General features: G+C 67.9%; 4 protein-coding genes across 4 annotated transcripts; 3 read left to right on the top strand and 1 right to left on the bottom strand.

The window, feature by feature from the left end:
• The first annotated feature begins 147 nt into the window (after nucleotides 1–147).
• On the top strand, nucleotides 148–4,979 carry REEP6 (receptor accessory protein 6). The gene is made up of 5 exons (XM_059831887.1): nucleotides 148–262; nucleotides 3,194–3,287; nucleotides 3,531–3,669; nucleotides 3,999–4,167; nucleotides 4,917–4,979. Exons 1-5 carry the CDS (start codon nucleotides 148–150, stop codon nucleotides 4,964–4,966), a joined length of 567 nt encoding a protein of 188 aa, XP_059687870.1. The 3' UTR covers nucleotides 4,967–4,979.
• A 933-nt stretch (nucleotides 4,980–5,912) lies between these two features.
• On the top strand, nucleotides 5,913–7,310 carry C32H19orf25 (chromosome 32 C19orf25 homolog). The gene is made up of 2 exons (XM_059831896.1): nucleotides 5,913–6,036; nucleotides 6,142–7,310. The coding sequence occupies exons 1-2, from the start codon at nucleotides 5,913–5,915 to the stop codon at nucleotides 6,336–6,338; spliced, it is 321 nt and encodes a 106-aa protein (XP_059687879.1). The 3' UTR covers nucleotides 6,339–7,310.
• A 367-nt stretch (nucleotides 7,311–7,677) lies between these two features.
• Nucleotides 7,678–9,702, top strand: GZMM (granzyme M). The gene is made up of 6 exons (XM_059831617.1): nucleotides 7,678–7,816; nucleotides 7,950–8,109; nucleotides 8,236–8,380; nucleotides 8,679–8,933; nucleotides 9,139–9,338; nucleotides 9,639–9,702. The coding sequence occupies exons 1-6, from the start codon at nucleotides 7,678–7,680 to the stop codon at nucleotides 9,700–9,702; spliced, it is 963 nt and encodes a 320-aa protein (XP_059687600.1).
• A 1,422-nt stretch (nucleotides 9,703–11,124) lies between these two features.
• On the bottom strand, nucleotides 11,125–20,865 carry APC2 (APC regulator of WNT signaling pathway 2). Its single transcript, XM_059831616.1, has 16 exons — nucleotides 20,725–20,865; nucleotides 20,531–20,621; nucleotides 20,287–20,455; nucleotides 20,107–20,215; nucleotides 19,904–20,017; nucleotides 19,390–19,467; nucleotides 18,418–18,510; nucleotides 17,940–18,336; nucleotides 17,709–17,804; nucleotides 17,418–17,557; nucleotides 17,254–17,331; nucleotides 17,046–17,162; nucleotides 16,753–16,967; nucleotides 15,538–16,669; nucleotides 14,104–15,408; nucleotides 11,125–14,061 (listed from the first exon to the last, which is right to left on the bottom strand). The coding sequence occupies exons 1-16, from the start codon at nucleotides 20,863–20,865 to the stop codon at nucleotides 11,215–11,217; spliced, it is 7,122 nt and encodes a 2,373-aa protein (XP_059687599.1). The 3' UTR covers nucleotides 11,125–11,214.
• Nucleotides 20,866–22,084: the final 1,219 nt, after the last annotated feature.

Genomic DNA, 22,084 nt, shown 5'->3' with positions numbered 1-22,084 from the left:
GACAGCGTCGCCCCGCCCCTCCCGGCCCCGCCCCTCCCTCCCGGCCCCGCCCCTCCCTCCCGGCCCCGCCCCGCCGCCGCGCTGGCCCCGGGGGGTCGGACCGGCACCGGGACCGGGACCGGGACCGCCGCCGCCGCCGCCGCCGCCATGGGCACGGTGCCGCAGCGCCTGCAGCGCCTCCTCGACCGCCCCGGGCCGCTCGGCGACCTGCTGGGTCGCCTGGAAGCCCGCACCGGCGTCCGGCGGCTCTACCTGGCCACAGGTGCGACCGGCAGCCCGGGACCCCCAGACCCGCTCCGGTTCCCCCCCGGCCCCGCTCCCGGGCTTACGCTGCCCGCTCCCCTCCCGCCGCCCTCCCCGTTTGGGGAGGGTCCCTCCTTTGTCCTGGGGCGCCCTGGCAGCCCCTCACCGTGCCTCTGGGCTCTGCGGGGGGGCGCGGGCAGAGCCCCCCCTTTGGGGGCTGCTGGGTGCGCTCACGGAGCGGGGCCGCGCTGGGATGGGCGCCGGGGGGGTGGCGGTGCCGTCTGTCCTCGCCTTCGGCAGGTGCGAAATCCCACACCCCGAAACCCGCGGGGTCTGCGTGTCGGAGGTCTGGGCCCGTCCCTCAAAACCCCTGAGAAGTCTGGCCCTGACGGAGGGGGGTCCCCGCTCCCCGACAGTCGAGCCCCCAAATCACAGCGGGTCAGACCGGGAGTTGGGGATGGGAGCACCCGTCCCGCTCGCCCCGCGGGACTCGCCTCCCTCCCCGGCGGGAGGGCAGAGGTCCGGCTGTCGATCGGATCCTGTTTGCTCATTAATGAGAAACCAGCCGGTGTCTCCCTGGGGAGCGGCCTCCCGGCACGACGTGACCCCTCGCCTCGGTCCTCGCTGCGGCTCTGACCCTCAGCCCCGTGCCACGCTCTGCCAATTAACGATTTGCCCATCCACATTCTCTGATTCGGTATTTCATATAAAACCTCCCAGGAGGGGCTCGTTGTTTTCTGGTTGCCCATGTCCCGCCGGGCGCTTCTCCTGCCTCTCACCTCCCGGTGTGATTTCCTGGCCTTTTACCTGCTGCAGGGCTCGTTTTCCTGCTCCGAGGGGGAAAGGGGTCCGTGAACAGGCACGTGCCGCTGTGAGCGGTTTGTGTTTGGACGCGCTGCATGGCATAGGGCGTCTTACGAGCAAAACGGTCCCGGGGCTTTGGTCGTGCTCGGGTGTGATGGGCTTTTGGGGGTAGGGGAAGAGCGGAGGCACCGCTTCCACCAAAGAGCGATGGTCCCTTGTTCTCGGTCCCTGCCTGGAAAGGAGAAGCTGGTGTTAAACTAAAAATACCCAATTTCTCCCTCCCTGGCTCTGGAGCAATTCCCAATTTGTGTTTGAGCCCAGCAGGGTTGGTTCTGCATCTCTGGAGCCAGCAGTGACCCATGGGCTGTGGTTTGGAGCCCCTCTTGCCTGCCCTCTGGGCCCCACAGCCAGGTCAGCTGTGCGGTGGCTTCGGCTGGGTAAAAACCATCCCGGAGGAGGACGGTGTCCCCTTCCCGAGGCACGGGGCCACCGGGCTGGCTGTCACACTGGCTGCTCGCCCTCCTCGCTGGGGAAACCTCTCTGCCAGACTGGCAAAGCCTCTCTCTCTTTTAAGTGCTGTTGTAAGGATCAGTGTTCTCCCAAATGTCCGCTCCTGTGTGGGGCTGGGGGTCTCGGGGGCAAGGGGGGACGGGACAGGCACTGTGGGACGGCTCCGGCTGCCCCCTCAGCAGCTCTTCTTTGTAAGCAAAGCCTTTCACTTGTTTTTTTGGTGTTACGTAAATTTCTCTGGGGGCTAAACTTAGCCCGTGAAATCCCTTCTCAGGCTCTTGGGGGAATGACACCCAGCGCTGCCTGAACCTGCCTGCTACTTTTCCTTGAAGGGAGGTTTGTGACTGCTCCAAAGCCGCGTTGCTCCTGCCCATCTCCTGGGAAAGACCCGAAGCCCTGTTCGTGCCTGGAGCTGCGGCTGCCCCGCACCAGGCGCCAGAGCAAGGCACAGAAATGCTGCAGTGAGCAGAGCGGGGATAATCCATCCTCTGAGCAAGGGCTTTCCTCTAATTCGCTGGCACCGACAGGTTAAGTCCTGGCTTTCCTGCCTGCTGCAGGGCAGCGCTTACATTGATGGAGGAGTCTGTAGGCAGGGTGGGCGAGACGTTGCTGGGATGTGACAGTAAACGCCCTTGACTCTGGCTCTGCGCGTCCCTGGGCTGCTTTCCCACCCTCTGCCTCTTCGGGGTCTGCGTTTCAGCTGCCTCGGGCAGGTTGGGAGGGAGCTGCTGGGTGCCGGCATCTCTGGGCCCTCTGAGCCCGCATGTGAGCGAGGGCCCTTCGCCGTGGCCGTGGTTTCAGCAGCAAGGGCTCCTTGCCCCGGTTTCCCCCTTCCGCCGGCTCTCCTGGCTCTCCCAGCTCCACTGATCCTGCCTCCTGCAAGCATCTGAGGGCTAGGCAGGCTCCAAACGACCAAAGCTGTGGCTTAAATTTAATTTTAATGATTTGATTTAATAACAGGGAAGCAGGATCGGATTGCTGGTTCTCAGGGGGCTGAACCGTTAACGAATGGTGGCTGCTCAGCACGAGCACGTGCAGGGGATGTGTGCAGGGAGCAGAAAGGAGACGCAGGCTCCGGGAGCAAGGCCGCTCGCTGGGTGCTTGGCTCCGGTAGCAAAGCTTGTCCTTGAACAGTCTGTATCAGAATGCCAAGCAGCTCCCCGCGTGTGCAGAGGAAGCTCAGTCCCTTAACTTTGGACTGTAGGTGTGTGTTAAAGTCTCCGCTTCTGACGTCTCTGCAGCCTTGGCCCGGGTCCAGGCTAGCGATGGGTGGAAAGCACCACGAGTTTGTTGTGGGAAGGTCCCTTCTGGGCCAGGGAGGGGACAAACGGTGACAGGACCAGATTGTGGCTCCCTTGGGGATGAGTGAGCGCCCGCACTCCACAACAGATTCTGCCATGCGCCGTGGCTCAGCACGGCTGCGCGAGCAGCGTGTTGAGCACCTCGGTGGTCTGGTGTGTGGAGAGTCGTACTAGAATTAATTGGGGGTGGTCGTTATTCCCAACTGGAGGGTGCCAGCATGTGCCTCTTCGCACTACTGGGATGAGAAACGTGCTCAGCGGACTGAGCCAGTGTCTCTCATCACCATCTCTGTGTTGGCAGGTACGTGACTGTCCTTTCTGTCCCCCCCCGGCAGGTTCTGTGGCGTTCCTGGGGCTCTACCTCATGTTCGGCTATGGCGCCTCGCTGCTCTGCAACCTCATCGGCTTTGCCTACCCCGCGTATGTCTCGTAAGTACCAGTGTCCCAGCCCAACCTCCCTGCAGCACCTGGAAAGCTTTCCCTGCCGTTAGCTGAGGGTCTCCCTGGTAAATGAACGGGCGGTTATGGTCGGGAAGGTCCTGAGACCTTCCTGAAAATGGGCAGCAGCACCCGGTAGGCAGGTTTGCTCCAGGGTTTGGAGGACTTGGGAAGGAGGTGCCCACCCTGGCAGCAGGTCTGCAGCAGCAGTGCCCTTCCCCTCTCCTGCCGCAGCATCAAAGCCATCGAGAGCTCCAGCAAGGAGGACGACACCACGTGGCTGACGTACTGGGTGGTGTACGGCGTCTTCAGCGTAGCCGAGTTCTTCTCCGACACCTTCCTCTACTGGTTCCCGTTCTACTACGCTGGGAAGGTAACAGCTTTTCTGGGGGCTGCCAGGGCCAGAGTCCTCTCGCCCGATGGCTGAACTTGGAGGAGCCAAGGGTGGTGGGCTCTGCCCCGGTAGCAGGGTGGTGGTGGTGGTTATGGTGGGGCCACAGTCTGTCGTGGAGTTCTCTGCAGTCAGCTGAGGTCCTGGTACCTGCAGCGAGCTCCAGCCTTGGGAAGCTGCCTTTGGGCCAGGCTGGGGGGGACTGGAGCAGCTCAGCTGCTGCCCCGTCACTGCCCCCCTTTGGCGGCTGCCTTGCTCAGCCCCTGCCCGCCCTGCCATCTCCCAGCTCCGAGCGTCTCTCCTCCCCGCAGTGCCTGTTCCTGGTGTGGTGCATGGCCCCCGTGTCCTGGAACGGGTCGCAGGTGCTCTACCAGAACGTCATCCGGCCCTGCTTCCTCAGGCACCACCAGACCGTGGACAACGTGCTGGGCAACCTCAGCACCAAAGCCCTGGACGCGGCCTCCAGCGTCACCCGAGAAGGTAACGCCCCGGTCCCCGCTGTCCTGCTCTGTGTCTGGGGCAAGCAGTTTTCCCTGGAGCAGGACCCGGCTCCGATGGGACATGGGCAGCTCTCATTTTAATTATCAGCAAGCATCTCTCTCTCTGTGACCGCGGGCCGTGCTCTCACCGCCACGGCCCCGTCCCCCCACAGTGGCAGGAGCCAAACGGAGAGGTTTGCTCTCCCCGCTCTGTAATTCTCTCTCTTCTCTTTGCGCCTCGCGGTCCAGTCCTGCAGACTCTGGTCAGCAGCAGAGCCCGGCTGGCGGCCGAGGTGGCACCGCAGCTCAGCTTGTCTGTATGTAAGAGCCGTGGTTCCCGCTGCCACTGAAGGGAGAAGGGGCCGTTCTGCGTGAATCGCCCGGCCGCTACCACCGTCCTGCGGATGGCTGCGGCCACCTTGGTGCCGGCCAAAATAAGCTCCTGCTCTTGCGGACGCCGGCATGGCTCACGCGCAACCGTCCCTGTCTCCCTTGGCATGGGTAGAGCAGGCGCTTTCTCCCCTGCTTCTCCGTAGCCAGATCCCCAAGCCGTGTGTCCTCCCTCGGCCCCGCCGTGTCTGTGTGTTCCTCAGCGCTGGTGCCAACTCGGGGCTCCCATTCAAAGCCCCCACACGCCCCGGGGTGCAGGGAGGGGGACGCATGGCCGGGACGGACTCGTCCCCGGGGCCACCGGCTGGGTGGCTGCTGCTCCAGGGATGGGCCCTAACGCCATCCCCGTGTCTCCTGCAGCCTCCAGAGCAGCCCTGAACCTGGCGCAAGAAGCGGAGAAGAGCAAATGAGAGTGGCCTACGGTGCCACCGGTACCGGTACCGGCACCGCGGCCTGGGCCTGGGCCTGGGCCTGGGCCCCGCTCGGCCGGACCCGGCCGAGCGGGGCCCAGGCCCAGGCCCAGGCCCCACCGCTGCTACCCCCAATAAACCCCCGGGGCCTCCCGGTGCTCCGCGAACCGCCTCTTCCGTGAAACCGCGCGGCTCCTTTAAGATCGGGGGCGGGCGACGCCTTTAAGAGACAGGGCGGGGCCCGGGGAAGGAGGGGCGCGGCGGGATGACGTAACTCGAGGGCGCGGCGGAAGTGAGGTAGAGGGGAGGGGCGACGGCGCTACGGTGGCCGGGAGGAGGGCGGCGGGTGAGGAGCGGGGCGGGGGGGGTGGGCTGTGTGTCTGTCTGTCCTGGGGGGGCGGGAGGCTCTGTCTGTCCGTCCTCGGGGCGGGAGGGGCTTTGTCTCTCCTGGGAGTGTGTGTCTCTGTCTGTCTGTCTGTCCCGGGGGGAGGGAGGGGGCTCTGTCTGTCCTGAGGGGCGGGGTGGGGCTCTGTCTGTCTGTCCTGGGGTGGACAAAGTGGGGGGGGCCTCTGTCTGTCTGGGGAGGGGGCCTGCCCGTCCTGGGGCAGGGAGGGGGGAGGGCGGGCTGTCTGTCTGTCTAGCAGGAAACGAGAGGGCTGCTCTCTGTCCTGGGGCAGCGAGGGGGTCTGTCTGTCTGTCCGGGGAGGAGGGGGGGAAAGTCCCTCTGTCTGGGGGGGGCAGTAAAGGGGTCTGTCTGTCTGTCCGGGGGAAGCAGTGAGGGCGGTCTGTCTGTCTGTCTGGAGGGGATAGGGAGGGGAGAGGTCTGTGTGTCTGTCCAAAGGGCAGCGCAGGGGGGTCGGTCTGTCCGTCTGGCGGACGGGGTGGGGGCAGCGCAGCCCCCTCATCCCGCCCCTGCACCAGCCCCCACGCATGAGGCCGCCCCGTGATGAGCTCCAAGGCCAAGCGGGTGCTGCCCACCCGCCCTGAGCCCCCCAGCCTGGAGCAGATCCTGGCCGACGTGCGGGGCACCCACCCGGCCGACCCCGTCTTCCTCCTCCCCGCGGAGCCCCGCCAGGACCACGGCCCCTCCCCAGGTGAGTCCCAGGAGGGGGAGAGCAAGGGGGGGGGGCGCTCCGCCAGCCCCCGCTGAGCCCCCCCTGCTCTGGCCCCCCCAGGCTCCCCCGGCCCCGCCAGGCAGGAGGCCGCCGCGGAGGAGAGGGAGCGGCTGTACCAGCAGAGCCGCTCCTACGTGGAGATGAATCAGCGGCTGCAGGAGTCCCAGGAGCGGCTGCGGGAGCAGTGCGAGGAGCTGCGGCAGGCGGGAGCGGCACTGGAGCGCAGCATTTCGGAAATGAGGCAGAAAGCTTTCTGAGGCCGGCAGCTTCCCTCCGGGCAGCATTGGTGCTCGGGATTCCTCTCTGTGGGCGCCCTGGACTGCGGCGGGCACCTTGGGACGCCCCGCCATTGCGGTTTCACCTGCCCAAATTGGGGGTAGAACCGATCGCGTTTGATTTACGGGAGGATCTGGCATCGCCACGTTTGCCAGCACCTCACCAGCGTGGCAGCGGGCTGGGGCTGTGCCGCCTCGGCAGCCTGACCCTTCCCCAGGGAGCGGTGGGACCTGCTGCCCGCGCTGGGAGGGTCTGTCCAGGTGCGGTGGCAGGTTCCCGGTGTGGGAGGAAAGGTTCAGCACCCGCATTTCGTCCCTGCTGTCAGTGAACTTGATGCCCTCGTCCCTGGTGGGTGGCATGTCGTCTGCGCCCTCGCGCCGCAGCTTCACCTATGACTTTTCCATCTGGTACTGCCCCGAGGACGACCACATCGCCTCCCGCATCTCGGAGCACTTGAAGAAAGAGGGTTTTCGGGGCTACACAGAGCACCAGGACCAAGTGGCCGGGACATCTGTCATCCTGACTGCCATCAAGGTCATCGAGGCCAGCCGGGTGGCCATCCTCCTCCTCTCCGCCAAGTCCCTGGGCGACCCGTGGTGCCAGCGCATTTCCCAGTGGAACCTGTGTCACATCATCCAGTGCCACGGCACCAAGATGATCCCCGTGTACGTGGGCGTGAAGAAAGCTGAGGTGCCTCCCTTCCTGCAGCACCTCATTGAGCTGGAGTACCCGACCGAGTTCTTCTTCGACAGGCTCGTGGACAGCCTGAGAGCACCCCGCTCGGCAGCGAGCAAAGCCCGGCGCCCCGCATCCTCCAAAGCGAAGAGCTGAGGGACCGTGGGTGGCTGGGGTCCGGTTTAGCAGCCTGTTTGGGGTTCGGAGCCAGTGGCCCCACAGCGATGGTGGCAGGAGTGGAGTTGTCCTGTGCTGCTAATAAAGGTGGTGGGAACGGGTCACCCCAGCGCTGGGGATTGTCACAAACCTCATTTAAAAACCCTTCTCGGAGAACTGAAGATGCGACTTTTCTGTCCGCACACCCCCGCGTCGCTTGCCGAGCAGGGGGTGAGGTCAAAGCAAAACCCCAGGGAGCACCGGGGTCGCTGTGGGTGGTTTTCCACCCTCCCAGGCGTTACCCTGTGGGTGCCTCTTCCCCTTCCTGCCCCCCTTAGCGGGGGTCCGTGCCCCATTGCCGCCCTGCACCACTTTCACATGTGACCCGGGACCTCTGCTGCCGTGCTGGCTCGGCGTGGAGCGTGGCAGCATCGCCGCTGCAGAGCGACACGGAGCAGGCGGGCGCTGCCACCCCACAGCGAGCGAGGGATGGGGGCGAGGGGCAGCCTGGGGCGGCTGCTGCCGTTGCTGCTGACCCTCCCTTCAGCCGGGCCAGGTGAGCGCCGGGGCGGTGGGTCGCGGGCGGCCGGCGGGGTCTCGGCATCGCTGGCAGCAGAGATGGCAGCTGGCTTGCAGAGATAGGGCTGCTGCATGTGCTGGGGGGACGGGGGGGCTGGTTGGGGACCCCCAGCCCTTTCCCTTTTGGTGGGGCAGCCGATCAGCAGCGGCAGGAGTGGGACAGGCTCTCCTCTGCCCGGCAGCGTGGGGCTGGCTCCAGCCGTCGGTCATCGGGGGACACGAGGCCAAACCCCACTCCAGGCCCTACATGGTGTCCGTGCAGTTCGGGGGGGCTCACGCCTGCGGGGGAGCGCTGCTGCACAAGCGCTGGGTGCTGACGGCCGCCCACTGCTTCCCTTGGGGGTGAGTCTGGAGCGGCCGCATCCTGCCCGCCGCAGGGATGGGGATCTCAGAGGGGCTCCGCGTGGCCGGCATCGGGCTGAGGCTGGCACCGGGCTCCCGCCAACACCGGCTCTCGCTGTGGGGCAGGACAAGGGCCAGTGGGACGGCGGTGCTGGGGCTGCACAGCCTGCGGGAGCACGGGGCGGCCACACAGACCTTCCCCATCCGGGCAGCCTGTCCCCACCCTGGCTACAACCGCCGGACGATGGAGAACGACATTCTCCTGCTCCAGGTGGGGCTCGCACCAGCCATGGGGAAGGGTTTGCCGTACCGGTGGTGCCAGGAAGCGCTGCCGGAGATGGGGCTGAGCTGGTTCACGCTGCACCGGTGCAGCCACAGCGAGGAGCTGGGTGACATTTCCTCTTCTCACCTCTGAGCTCTCTCACAGCTCGGTGACATCTCCCCAGTCCCGCGGGTGCTGCGCCGGCTGCGTGCTCCCCCTCGGCCGCCCACCCGCCATGGCGGTGGGGTGCTCCCTGCCAGCCCCAGGCCGTGGTGGGGTCTGACGCTGCCTGCCGCCCTGCCCGCAGCTGGAGGGGACGGTGACGCTGAGCAGGACGCGGCGGCTCATCGGGCTGCTGGGACGGGAGCCAGTGGCCGGGGAGATGTGCAGCCTGGCGGGCTGGGGGGCCCGTAGGCACGGGGGGCTCTCACCCACGCTGCAGGAGCTGGAGGTCACGGTGCTGGACACGCGGATGTGCAACAACAGCCGCTTCTGGGACGGCGAGATCACCCCCACCATGATCTGCTTCCAGGGACGCCACAGGGGCTCGGCACCCTCCAAGGTGAGGAGCTGGGGGGGGGCAAAGGGCTTTGCACCAGGGCCAACCGGCTGCAAAGCTCTGTCCCGCCCCGAGCCACTGTTCCTGGGCACGGGGGATGCTGGGGAGGATGGTCATCCCAAGCAGAGAGGTGAGATGCCCCCCTTGGCCATGGAGGGGGTCCCTGGCCCCCGGTCGAGGTCCACTTCCCACTGTCACCTCCACCCAGGGTGACTCTGGGGGCCCCTTGGTGTGCGGGAAGCGGGCAGCGGTGGCCGGCGTGCTGTCCTTCACCAGCCCGGACCTCACCGACCCTTTCAAGCCCCCGGTTGCCACCTCAGCCGTGAAGCACAAGAAATGGATCCAGAAAACGCTGCGGGGGGGCTGTGGCTCCCGGGACAGACAGACCACCCCTTCCTATTTACACAGGTTGGCTTTTAATTCTTAATACTGTCCAGGGTCCCGGTAAAATAACATTAGTACATACATACAGCGATGGGGGGGAGCAGGACACCGCAAAACCCAGCAGGATTGTCCGCAGAGGAGGGCTGAAGCCGACGGGCACACGAGGAGCAGAGACAGACGAGAGCAGGGCTGGATGGTGGGGCTCGAACCCGGGGCCACGGCCGAGCGCGGGGGGAGATGCTGGCCCTCCTGGCACATCTTGGTTATGGCACTCCGCAGTGAGGACACATGCTGCCCCCGGGGACTTTGCCCCCTTTTCTTCAGCCCCGGCTCGAGGTCCCGCAGTGGTGGCCGCTGGCTGCAGCCCCCCAGCTACTGCCGAAGCTGAGGTCCCCAGCGGGCACCGGGGGGTGCGCGTCCCCATGACCCCGGTGCACATCCCTGGGGACCCCATGCATGTCCCCACAGCCCTGGTGTCTCCCTGGCCTCCGTGTGTACCCCTATGGCCCCCCTGCGCATCTCCGTGGCCCCGGTGCAACTCCCCAGGGCCCCTCGCTATGTCCCCACACCCCCGTGTGTATCCCTGTGTCCCCTGCACATGTCCCCAGCACCCCCATGGCACTGGTATGTGGGGGGCTCATAGGTCACCCCATCCAAAGTGGGCAGTGACCCACAGGGTGGGAGGACCAGGAGACACCCAAGGGGTCGGGGAGCACCCGGGGAGGCTGGGGATCACCCGGAGGGGTCGGGGAGCACTCGCATCGGGGGGTCCCTCCGCAGCCCATCTCACTCCCCGGGGCCAAGGCGCTTCCCGCACACCCCAATCTCAGCGCAGGGGGCTGGCTGGCAGCAGGAGTGGGGGGTGTCCCTGGTGCTTTGGGGCCGGGAGCCCCCACGCTCGTGGGCGTAATCCAGTCCTGGATGGACTCGTGTCCACGTGCACAGGGGGACGCTCCAGGATCCTGGCTGCGAGCCAGGATGGGGCTCTTCCACCCTGGGGCGGGAGGCTGGGGGGCTGTGGATGGGGGTGAGGGGCCCCAGACCCTTCCCTGGGGGTCGGGCACCCCGGCACCAGCTCAGCACCCCGTCCTCTCCCAGGGCAGCTCCCTAGCCCAGTGACACGACCCTGCGAGCAGCCCCCTGGGATGAGCCCGTCAGGACCCCGGCCACCCACCAGCGAGCCCCTGCCCAGCTCCTCCCGCGCCTTTGCCACCCGATGTCACCCTGAACCAGTGCAAGCACCATGGCTGCGGCTTACCCATTAGCAATCAGCCGGGCACCTTAATTAAGAGCCTCCAGCGGCACAAATGGGGGGTCCCAGTCCCGTCTCCCCACGGCCATGCGCTCTTCCCCCGCCACGAAGCCTCTCCCTGCCTTGATCCAGCCACGGGTTCCCTCCCCTTGTTAATAAATGAGCTGCGATTGCTGGCAGAGCCAGGTGTGGGTGCCGGGACAAGCTGAAGCATGCGGCGGAGACCTGGCGTTGGGGCGCGGCGTGCCATCTTCCCAGCGTGCAGGATCAGGCCCTGGTTCAGCCTCTGCCTGAGGCGGGCAAGCGGGATGGAGGTACGTGGGGACGTGGGGACACGGCCCCTGCTCACCTGTCCTGGGATGTCCATCAGCGGGAGGAGATGGCCACCGAGACTCACCCCAGGTTGGGGTATCGGCCCCGGCCCCAGTGCCCCGCAGGTCCCCCTGGCTCTGTCCGGTCCTCGGCACTGGGAACTGCGGCACTCCGGTACAGCAAAACCCCAGTGGGGGCAAGCAGCAATTTGGGGTGACTTGCCAGTCCCCAGCATGTCCCGTGTTGCTTTCCCCCCCCCAGCACGGTCCTGGGCAGCTCCCATGGGGCGGGGGGGTCACGGGACCCTTGCCACGGCGTCATCCGTGCGGCAGCTGCTCAAGCTTGGATTTTCTCCACCGCCTTGTCAGCCACCACTGTCACCGCCATGGGGCTGGGAACGTAGTTGAAGGGGGTGACACGGGCGGCTCTGCTCGGGGAGCCATGGCGGCTGCCAGGGAAGGTCCCGGCCGGTGCCTCGTGGCCGAAGGAGATGGGCAGGGTGGTCTTGGCAGGGGCCGGGGCTTCACCATCGCAGGCGGCGCGGGCATGTGGGGGCCCCTCGCGGGTCTCCAGGGTGGGAGAGGTGCTGGAGTTGGTCTTGGTGGTGGAGAAGTCCTCGGTCTGCACCACGGCATCGCTGGTCTTCCTGGGGCCGGGGGTGCCGGGGCGCTCCTCCTCGCCGGTGCCCGCCAGCGGCAGAGCAGAGGAGGGCAGCGTGCTCTTGAGGATGTGGGGAATGTCTTCGTCCCGAATCCTCCGCCACGTGCCCTTCATCACCACCACCGGTGGCTTCGCTGGCTGCCCGCCGGGCACTGCCTCAGTCTGCCGCCGCCGTGCCGAAGCCTCGGAGCGGGTGGAGAGGACGGAGGAAGGGCTGCCCGTCCTCCGTGGCACACTAATGTTGGGCGAAGACGAGTACCTCTTGAAGGGCTCGGGCGCGGGGATGCTGGTCTTCACCGGCAGCCGGGAGGGGCTCTCGGAGCTGGTCCTCCGTGGTGGCTTGGCACCGGCGGGGACTTTGCTGCCAGGCTGGGCCCTGGTGACGAGGGGCCGTGGGCTGGGGGCCGCTGGCTTGGCCGCCTTGAGCTCCTCGCAGCGGGAGGAGCAGAGGAAGACGGCTGGGAGGGTGGCACGGCTGCGCTGCGGGGAGGCGCGGCGAGGCAGTGAGGCCGCCGGCTGTGCCGGGGAGAGCTCGGCACGGTGCCGCAGCAGCAGGCTGGAGGATTCCTTGATGAAGGTGAGCTGGCGCAGGAAGCCGGAGCGGTCCGAGTCGCTCCCACTGGAACGGGCGGACGACATCCGCACCAGGTTGAGCCGGCTGCCCCCCGGCCCGCCGCCCCGTACCTTGCCACCATCCGCCTGCTCCTCCAGCACCGGCATGGCTCCCCGACCCGGCAGCACCTTCCTGCTGGGCTTCTGCATGAAGGGGATGCGGACGGGTGACTTCTGCGTCTTGGACTGCTTGGGGGCCGGGGACTTGGGGGCTGGAGCTCTGGCCGGGGGTCCTGGTGGGGAGGGCGAGCCGCCCGCCTTGCCCGCAGCCGGGGGACCCTGCTTGGCGAGCTGGGAGGGCGACGGCAGCTTCTTGGGTGCGTGCTGGGAGGGGGTGGAGGTGCGGGAGGAGCCCGAGGAGGGGGGACCCTTGCCGATGCGGGCGGGCGGTGTTGTGCTCCTCTTGGGCAGCGCCAGGTCACTGGTTTCGGGGGGCTTGCCCAGCCGGTGCAGGCTCCGTGAGCGCTGCTGGCTCAGGGAGAGGTTCTTGGCCGGTGGCGCCTCGGGCTTCGCCGCGGGGCTTTTCTTCGGGGTGGCCCGCGGGCTGGGGGCGTCCTTGGCCAGGCTGGGCATGTAGATGACGGTCCTGCCGCGGAAGACCACGGGCAGGTTGGGCACCGGCTTGGTGGGCACCGGGCTCCGCTCCGCCCTGGCGGTTCCACGGCCGGCGGGACGGGCACCCGGCGTGTCTTTCCTCTCTGGGCGGCTCTTGCTGTGCTCCCTCCTCGCTGCATCCCGGCCAGCTGCACTGCCAGCCCGTTTCTTCTCCTGCCTGCCCAGGGAGAGCTGCAGGGTCGACCCGACCGAGAGCCCTGACACGAAGGAGAGGATGGAGTCAGACTCGGAGGAAGGCTCCCGCGAGAGGGAGGCAGCAGCCTGGTGTAGCCAGGTGACGATGGAGTTGGCACCCTCCTGGATGGCTTGCCACTCCACGCTGTCCAGGTCCGAGCCCCGGTCAGAGTCGGCATCCTCGGCAGGGCGATGCCTTGCCTCTGCTTTCCGTTCCCTCCCACCAGCGCCCAGCGGCTTCTGCTTGCGCTCCACCATCCTCCGGCGAGCTGAGGGCCGCCGGCGCTTGGGCATGGCCGAGCCAATGCACTTCTGCAGCAGGTCATCCTCCGAGTTGAGGCTGGGGGAGCTGGGGGAGCCCCCCTGTGCCTGCCCTGCCGCCGCGGCCGACCGCGGCCGGGGGGCTTTGCCGCAGGGCTGGCCTCGCTCCTCGCCATCGGAGAGGTTGGCATCGCTCAGGGAGCTCATGGAGGAGCTGAGGGAGTAGCACGGTGGCGTCTCGTCAGCGATGAGGTTGTTCTGCGGTTTCGCCTTCGCTGGCCGGGGACCGGGCTCGGGCTCCCTCCGGGGGACGGAGCCACCCCAGCGTTCCCTCCTGGGTGCCCGGCCGGGCTGGGCTCTGCTGCCGGACCCCTCCCTGCCCGCCTCGGGCGGCTCGTCCGAGTCCTGCTCATAGAAGCAGTAGACAGCTTCCTCCGTTGGCGTGGTGTGGCACAGTGACTGGAAGGCCACCCCGTCCTCCTGGGGAGCATTCTTCCTCCCGGGGGGACCACTGGTCCTCCCCACCTCCAGCTCCAGCCCAGATCCACTCTTTGTTGGGGGCTGGCCCCGCTTCCCCTCCCCACCTTGGCCACGGCTCGGCCCCGCTTTCCCTTTGCAGGCTGAGCTCAGCCGGGCAGGCGCCGAGCTGCCGGAGGCAGCCCTCCTGGCCGGGATGGTGCCGGCACTGCCCGCCTCGTGGTGCCCCTCGGGCAGAACCTCCGCCGGGCGCCCCGTCCCTGGGCCGCGGGGGTGCTCAGCCTCCTCGGCGGCTGGGTAGCGCAGGGTCTCGTCGCTCAGTGAGGCAGCGCTGGAGAAGTTGACGGGGGTCCCGTCGGCCGAGTCAGTGAAGGAGTCGTCATCCTTGAAGAGGTCGCGCGCACTGGCACGCAGGTGCTTGGGGACACCGGGGTGTGCATGGGCTGGCACCAGCATGTAGACAGGGACATGCACCGGCTTCTTCGTCTGGGGGTGGAGGACCTGGCCAGAGAGCAGGGAGGTCTTCACCTTGCGGAAGCGGGAGGGCATGGCGGAGCTGATGCACTCCTTCAGGATCTCGATGTCGTCGTCGGAGGGGGGCTCAGGGCGGTCAGCCCGCCGCCGGCCCTCCAGGTACCGCTCTTCTCGCCGCTCCTCCCGCTTCTCGTGAGCTGCGAAATTCAGGCTGTTCTTCTCCGGGAATGTGGGCATCAGTTTGAGCTCCACGTCCTTCTGGACATAGTGCTCGTGGAGGGGCAGGGCACTCAGGCTGGAGGCGCAGGAGAAGTTCTCGTTGGGTTTCTCCACCGTGAAGTAGACCATGGAGTCCAGGTCCTGGGGCAGCTGGAAGCGTTCCTTGAAATCGGTGATCTCCATGAACTTCTTGACGTTGTTCTCCCACTGGATGTTGAACTGGCTGGTCTCCTTCTCTGCTTGGCAGCCCAGCTCGAAGAGGGGCGTCTTGCTGCGGCTGGGCGGCATGGTCTGCCCAGGGCTGTCGGGCAGCTCGCTGGGACTGATGGTGCCGCTGATCATCTCGCTGCAAGGGTCGCTCTGGATGGAGCTGGCGATGGAGGGGCTCTCAAAGCTGCCCAGGGAGCTGACGGAGCTGCAGCGGCTCATCACCAGTGGCGTCTCCTGGATGTAGTTCTCCGAGGAGCTCGAGGGCGTGAGGTCGTCCTGGCGTGATGGTGATGACTCCCGCAGGAAGACCTTGTCACGCTTCGGGAAGGGGATAGTGATGGGCTGAGAAATCTTCACCGGTGTGGCCGGACCCAGATCTGCCACCTTCTCCTTCTCCTGCCTCCCATCCTCACCTTCCCCATCCCCTTCCTCCATCTCCAGGATCTCCAGGGAGGAGTCGCTGTCCAGGTCGTTCTCGCTGTGGCTCTGCCCATCCAGCACGTTGTCGGCTGAGGAAAGGGAGGAGAGGGAACTGCACCGGGAGAAGCAGATCGGGGTGTCTTCCACCGAGTATTTCTGCACCGACTCCTGCTCCGTTGTGGCCGGCGGGTGGGCAGGCAGCTTCTCCGGGATCTTGCTCAAGGTCTCGGCCGTCTGCAGCAGTGCAGGGGGGAGCCAGGCTTGCTTTCTGCCCAGGAGGGAGGGGTGGTGGCCGGAGCCGGCAGCCGTGCCGCTCTTGGCCAGGCTCTCGAGCAGGGGGACATGTTGGTAGGATGGGGAGAGTTTGATGGTGCGGACCTGGGGGTCAGAGGAGAGCTTGCTGCTCACCTCCTTCTTCCACTCGGGCTCCTTGTCCAGTGCCTTGGGGCTGGGGAAAGTCACCGTCTTCTTGGCCCGTTCGGGCAGGTCTCGCTGCTCCGGCTTGTCTGGTTCAGCCGGGTCTCTGCCCTTGAGCGCAGGGGGTTCAACCCGCTCCAGCTTGCTGCCCAGGATGCTCTTGAGGTCGAGCCGGCTCGGCCGCTTCTGGTACCGCTGCAGCTCGTCCCGGTAGTCGAGAAAGGCAGCCCTGGTGCAGGGCTTCATGTGCTCCTTGGTGCAGTAGCCGTCGCTGGTGCTGCCGCTGTTCAGGCTGTCGTTGGACAGGCTGGTGTAGGCGGTCTTCAGCCGCAGCAGTGTGTGCGCCTGGCTCAGGCTCTCCCGCTTGGCGAAGCCGCCAGCGTCCGAGAGGCGGCATGGTGAGCAGGACTGGGCACGTGCCTCGTGCACCTCCTCGGGGCCGTACTGCCAGTCCAGGCAATGGTCCTCTGAGCTGAGGCTGAAGCTGTCATCTGAGGATGTGTGCATGGTGGAGATGTCCTCCACCAGCTTGTCGATCTTGGCCACCGTGCTGGAGATCTTGTTGGCCAACTTCTCGGCAGCCAGCGAGACATCGTCCTCCGGCAGCGGCAGCTTCTTGAGCTCAGCTGGCTTGCCACTGCCATCCTTCTCCGGCTCCGGGCATCGCCTCTGTGCCAGCGCCCGGGGCAGCGCCTGCCCCTGGAGGAAGGAAGAGTTGAGGAACATGGAGAGGACGGAGGCGCTGGCCGTTTCCACGCCGGTAGAGATGTTGGGCACCTCGTCATCGTCAAAGCAGCCCGAGTCAGAGGCGTAGTCCTTCACCAGGCTCTCCATGTGCCGCGTTGGCTTCTTGGCGCTCTGGCTCTTCAGGCTCTGCTTCTCCATGGTGTCGAATGTCTCGGCCAAGTGCTTGGCATCCAGCTCGGCCTCCAGCGCCTTCTGCTTGCGCATGTAGAGTGAGGGCATGCAGGAGCCAGGCGAGACGACGGTGGCGTCCTTGTACTTGGGGGGCCGGTTGGTGAGGAGGTTGCGGAGAGCGGCCGCGCTGCCCATGGCGATCATCTTGTGCTTGGAGTGGATGAGGTTGCGCAGCATGCTGACCGCCCCCAGGTCCCAGAGCAGCTCCTGGTCACGGGGGCTGCGGGCGGACAGGTTCCAGAGGGTGCCGCAGGCGTTGCTGACGATGGTGAGGCTGTGCGAGCGCAGGTGCTGCAGCAGCGTCTGCAGGCAGTTGTGGTCCCGGAGCACCTGCCTGCGGGACAGGGGGACCCCGGCCGTCAGGATGGTCTCTGACCCCCCTCCCCAGCACCGTCCCCACTCCGCGGCGACCCTCACCTGTAGTCCTCCCGCGTGGCGACGAGGCTGGAGACGTTCCTGAGGATGCCACCGCCGCTCTCGATGATGGCCAGCGAGTTGCTCTGGCACTTGTAGGTGAGGGTGCTCACCAGGAAGCCCAGGGCTCCCTCCACCGCGCAGATGGCGGCTTTGTTCTCCGTGCTGTGTGCCGACAGGTTCCACAGTGCACTCAGGACGCTCTTCAGCGTGGACTCCTGTCCAGGGACAACCACCCACCCATCAGCCTCTGTCCGGCCACCCCGACGCCCGCTCCCGCCCGCCCCGGTGCTCACCTTGCCAGCGTGCAGCGCACACCGCGTCAGCCCGGTCACGCTGCCCACCTCCCGCAGCACCTTCTTGCTGTTGATGTCAGCCCGCCAGGAGAGGTTCCTCAGGATGCTGGAGACCACCTGGGAGGGCAGAGCGGGGTGGGTGGGCGCAGGGACCGTCCCCCTGCCTGTCCCCCTCCCCGGGGGAGCCCCCCACGCCACCAGCACCCACCTGGTGCAGCTCCTCGCTGTCGGAGCCCAGCTGAGCCACGATGGCCTCCATGCAGCCCCGGCGGGAGCACAGCGTCGCCTGCGGGGAGGACGAGGGCAGTGAGAGTGACGCCACGGCCCCCCAGCCCCGCTCCCTGCCCCCCAGCCCCCCCGGCTCCCCCGGACCTTGTTGACCACGTCGCCGAAGGTGAGGTTGGTGAGGGCCATCCCCGCGTAGCGCCGCAGCGCCAGGTTTAGGGGGTCGCTCGTCATCTTGTGCATCTCGTAGTCCACCTGCAGCAGCTCGGCCACCGCCTGCAGCCCGCCTGCGGGATGGGAGAGGGGGTCACTCAGGCAAAGGACCCCCCAGCACCCCTTCCCCAGCGCTGCTGCTGTTGCACCAGGGAGGAGGATGAGTGGAAATGGCTGTGGTGCAAAAGGGATGGAACCCCCTCCCCGCGCCCACCCCACGCTCACCCAGCTCGTTCATGGCCCGCCGGTATTCCTCATCGAAGGAGAGCTTCATGATGGCGCAGGTGGCCTGGCAGATCTGGGGCTCGATGGGCACCGGCGCTGCGGGGAGAGGCGGGGGGTCAGCCCCGGGGTCTGGCACTGACGGCCCCCCCATCGCCTGCCGCCTCTGGCACACACAGATGCTCACAGCCGCGTGCACTGCCATGCACATCTGTACACACACCGGCACCCCGCTTGCCCCCGTACCCGCGCCGCCCTCGGGGCCTCGGCCCCCGTCCCTGCTCTGCATCTGCAGCCAGTCCCAGCACGTCTCCGAGTAGGAGCGGATCTGCTCCAGCACGTGCAGCACCCGCATCTCCTTCTTGGCCTGGCCCTCGTCGGGCTGGGAGAAGACGATGTTGTGGAGGGCGGCGTTGGCACGCATGCGGGCATCCTTGGCGCCGGCGGGGCTCTCGGGGGGCCCTGGCTCGCCGTCCGAGTCATGCAGGATCTGGATGAGCAGTGGCAGGCAGCCCGACTTGCGCATGGCCAGACAGCTCTCCTGCGAGCTGGACATGGCCAGCAGCGTGCGGGACATGTCGTCCTTGTCCCGCGTGGCCAACATGGACAGGAGCCAGAAGACCACCTCCACCTGCGGGATGGGGACTCGGGGTTACGCGTGGCCACCCCACGCTCCCCACCCCAGCCAGGCTCCGGCGCGGCTGCCCCTCACCTTGCTGCTGCCCAGGCTGCTGCCCCCCTCATCGGGGTGGGTCGGGGGGTCCAGGCTGCCGTCCCCCTCCATGCCCGGGACCTTCCCACAGAGCTGCAGAGGAGGGGGCAGACGGGGGCAGGTTGTAATGCACCGCCCTTGCCCCCCCTGCCCGGCCCCTCCCCGCTTTTCAGGAACCCCCTGGTGCCATTAAATTTGGCAGCGTTTCCCAGCCGGTGCAATTGTTGCTTCCGTCAATGCCAGGCTTGTATTTTAAGCCGGAACCGGGGGTGATCGGGGCGGGGGCTGCCACAGCAGCAGGCTCCGGAAAGGAAGAGTGTGGGGGAGGCGAGTGGGGTGGGCGGCATGGACTGTGCCGGGGCCGAGCCCGTGGAGCTTCTCGCGTGGGGTGGCAACGTCGGGGCTGTGCGGGGTGTGGGGCTGGCTGGGGCGATGGCGGGGCTGGGGGTTATGGAGGGGGCAGAGATGATGGAGGGGCTGTGGATGATAGAGGGGACATGGGTGATGGAGGGGCCATGTGTGGAGGGGCCGTGGCGATGGTGGGGCCGTGTGCGATGGAGGGGTCACGGCGATGGTGGGGCCATGGGCGATCGAGGGGCCAGGAGCAATGGAAGGGCTGGGGGTGATGATGGAGGGGCTGTGGGCGATGGAGGGGCCGTGGGTGATGGCGGGGCCATGGTGATGGCGGGGTGCCCGCCCTGGCAGCTCCGGCGGCCGGCAGATGCTGCGGGAGCCACCGCGCCCGCCCGCCCGCTGCGCGCCATGGCCTACTTCTCGTCTCCATGGCAACTGCCCATTTCACGGTGCCCGAGCCACACAAAGCCCTGGCTGTGCCGCGCCAGCGGGCGACGGGGACAGGACGGGGACAATGGCGGGGGGGCTGTGCCTGTCCCCCTCCTCCAGCCTCCCTGGCGGGGACAGACCCCAGCGATGGCCCCCAGCCCCAGATGGGCTCAGCTGCGTCCCGGCTACCTGCGGCTCCGGCTGCTGCACCTTGTCCTGCGCCTCCATGAGTTCTTTGTCGATCTGCTCCAGCCGGGATGCCCGGATCTGGGGGGGCAGAGCAGGTGTCAGCGAGGGCTGGGACCCCCCCCCGGGACCCCCAGCACACCTGGAGCCAGGCGTGAGGGTGCACAGGGCTGGGGGCAGCTGGGTGCCAGGGTGCAAAGAGCTGGATGTGAGGGTGCATGGAGGTGATGGGAGGGTGCAAGGAGCTGCACATGAGGATGCAAGGAGCTGCGTTCGAGGGTGCAAAGAGCTGGGTGCAGGGGTGCAAAGAGCTGGTGCAAGAGTGCATGGACCCAGTTGCAAGGGTGCACAGGGCTGGGTATGAGGATACGTGGCACTGGGTGCAAGGGTGCATGGAGCTGGGTGCGAGGGGGCACAGGGCTGGCGAGGGCAGGATGGGGTGGGAAGGCAGCTGGAGCCCCCCGGCACAGGACAGGAGGTGCGAGGAGGGGAAGGGACAGCTCCCGCCCGCCCTGACCTGCGCCCGCTGCACCATCTCGTCCGCCGTCCCGAAGCGCTCCTCCATCAGCGAGCGGATGTGCTGGGCCTCGAACTCCAGCTGCTGCCGGATCAGATCCATCTGCATGGAGAACTGGGGGGGTAGAGGCGGGGGATGGCATGAGGGGGTCAGGGTCCTGCCCGCGCCCTGGGGCCGGGGGGGTGCTGGGACGCCCCGCTCACCGTCTCCACGTGGGGCAGCTCGTCCAGGCGCGTGGCCAGGCTCTGCAGCTGGGTGTAGTACCACACCTTCTCCTTCTCCTCCTTCTCGATCTCGCCCAGCAGGAAGCACCTGGGGAGGGGGGGAGCCCCGTCAGCGCGGCCCCCGGCCCCCCGGCCCCGGCCATCCCCCCCGGCCGTCACCTCTCCCGGTCGAGCTCCTCCAGCAGCCGGAGAGTGGCTCTGCCCAGGTCCCCGACACTGTCCCGCTGGGGCACGGGTGGCGGTGGGCTGTCCTCGGCGCTGCGCCCGGCTCCGGCCACCTCCGGCGGGAACTTGAGGTTGTAGAGGCTGGTGATGTCCATCTGCAGGGCTGGGGACGGGGACAGCGGCGTGAGGGTGGGCTTGGTGGGGACCCCCCCACTCCCCACCCTGCCAGGGCACCCACCTTTCAGCTGGTCCAGGACCTCCGTCTGCCCCGAGGACACCATGACCCGCGCCTCCTGCTCCAGCTTGCCCTGGAGATGCTTCAGGACCTCCTAAAACAAGGATGGAGCCGTCAGGGGGTTGGGGGGGGGGCGCAGAGGGAAGCCCCCACAGCCCCAGCGCGGGGTCCGTGTCCCCCCCCGGGCTTGTCCTCACCTTCATGTCCGAGGTCTCATTCTCCAGCTTGGAGAGGTGGTTGGAGTTGTCCTCCAGCTCCCGCCGGAGATGGCTGTTCTCCTTCTTCAGCGCCTCCACCTGCCGCACCAGCTGGTCGTACGAGGCGATGGAGCCGGACATCTTCACCTCCTCCAGCGCCTGGGGGGGGGCGAGGTGGGCAGCACCCCGGGGTGCTCGCTGCAGCCTGCCCCCCCCCCACCCCGCCACCCGCCCGGGACCGCAGCACAGCCTGGGGGACCCCCACTACCCGCACCCCCCCCCCCGAGGGGGCAGAGTGCCCCGGCGAGAGCTGGTGCCCCCCCAAAGCCTCCCAGAAGGGACATCCCCAGCACGGGGTGGGCGTCCGGCCCCCCCGCAGGCCCCGGCCCCCCCAGCCCCCTGCCAGCCCCTGCCTGACTTCCATCCTCCGCAGCAGCTCAGCCCTCCGCTCCCTTCCCCCTTTGTCTCGCTTTTGTCTTCTCCTTCTCTGAACCATCTCCCGCTTCGCTCCCTCCCGCAGCAGGGCCAGCCCCGGCCCCCCCGGCAGCACCCCCGGCCCCGCTCTGCCCCTCCGCCCCCCCCCGCCCCCCTGTCCCCCCCCCCGCCGGCCCCGGCCCCCCCAAACCTCCTCCGCGCCGCAGCGCCCGCGGCGCCCCTCGCACCTGCGGGGGGGGGCGCACACGAGGCCGGCACGCGCGGGCCTGGGGGGGGACGGGGACGGGGTCCCCTCGTCACCCCCCCAGCGGGTCCGGCTGGCGGCCGAGAGCGCGAGGGCCCCGCGCCGCCTTCCTCAGCGCCACGGGTGTGCACGAGTGTGCGTGCAACGGGTGTGCACGGATGGGGGTGCACAGCGGAGGGGGGGGGGCCCTTCTCCTCCCACCCCACTGCACCCCCCCCTGCTCAGCCCTCCCCGCGTCCCCCCGCAGCGCTGGGTCAGGATCGGGCCCGTGTCCCCCCCGCAGCTGCAGCGGGGTCAGGGGCGGCGGCTGCCCGGGGCAGCGGTGGGGATCGATCCCCCGGGGCTCGGGTGTCCGTGCCCACCCACAGCGGCCCCGGGCGCCCTGGGACCCCTCTGCCCCTGCGAGCCCTCTGGGGGGGCTCCAGCACCCCCTCCAGCACAGAGGCCCCACCAGGCAGCGGAGGCACCCAGCACCCTCCCCGAGGCCCCACCGATGTCCTTCCCACCCCAGGAGCCATCCCGGCCCCCACCCCAAACTGCTCCTTTGTCCCTGCACCCCACAGCGGCTGGGGGGGACCCCCCCCCCCCATCCTGCCCTGCCCCGGGTCCCGCTGCGGGGTGTCCCCCCTCCCCACCGCCCGGCTCCGCGCGCCGCGGCCAACCACACTGCCGGGGGGGGGC

The sequence above is a fragment of the Gavia stellata genome, chromosome 32, assembly GCF_030936135.1.
Source record: "Gavia stellata isolate bGavSte3 chromosome 32, bGavSte3.hap2, whole genome shotgun sequence".
Taxonomy (NCBI): Eukaryota; Metazoa; Chordata; class Aves; order Gaviiformes; family Gaviidae; genus Gavia; species Gavia stellata.
Note: the sequence above shows the minus strand (reverse complement) of the source record. Positions and strands in the feature narration are given on the sequence as shown.

Excerpts from the sequence above, each read along its gene's own strand:
- GZMM (XM_059831617.1), top strand. The coding sequence starts at position 7,678 with ATGGGGGCGAGGGGCAGCCTGGGGCGGCTGCTGCCGTTGCTGCTGACC. Across the intron at positions 7,817-7,949 it reads GGCAGCAGAGATGGCAGCTG|CGTGGGGCTGGCTCCAGCCG; the intron begins GCTTGCAGAGAT and ends TCTGCCCGGCAG. Across the intron at positions 8,934-9,138 it reads GGGGCTCGGCACCCTCCAAG|GGTGACTCTGGGGGCCCCTT; the intron begins GTGAGGAGCTGG and ends ACCTCCACCCAG.
- APC2 (XM_059831616.1), bottom strand. The coding sequence starts at position 20,865 with ATGTCCGGCTCCATCGCCTCGTACGACCAGCTGGTGCGGCAGGTGGAG. Across the intron at positions 20,622-20,724 it reads ATGAGACCTCGGACATGAAG|GAGGTCCTGAAGCATCTCCA; the intron begins GTGAGGACAAGC and ends TCCTTGTTTTAG. Across the intron at positions 16,670-16,752 it reads GCCACGCGGGAGGACTACAG|GCAGGTGCTCCGGGACCACA; the intron begins GTGAGGGTCGCC and ends CCTGTCCCGCAG.
- C32H19orf25 (XM_059831896.1), top strand. The coding sequence starts at position 5,913 with ATGAGCTCCAAGGCCAAGCGGGTGCTGCCCACCCGCCCTGAGCCCCCC. Across the intron at positions 6,037-6,141 it reads CCTCCTCCCCGCGGAGCCCC|GCTCCCCCGGCCCCGCCAGG; the intron begins GCCAGGACCACG and ends TGGCCCCCCCAG.
- REEP6 (XM_059831887.1), top strand. The coding sequence starts at position 148 with ATGGGCACGGTGCCGCAGCGCCTGCAGCGCCTCCTCGACCGCCCCGGG. Across the intron at positions 3,288-3,530 it reads GCCTACCCCGCGTATGTCTC|CATCAAAGCCATCGAGAGCT; the intron begins GTAAGTACCAGT and ends CTCCTGCCGCAG. Across the intron at positions 4,168-4,916 it reads CTCCAGCGTCACCCGAGAAG|CCTCCAGAGCAGCCCTGAAC; the intron begins GTAACGCCCCGG and ends TGTCTCCTGCAG.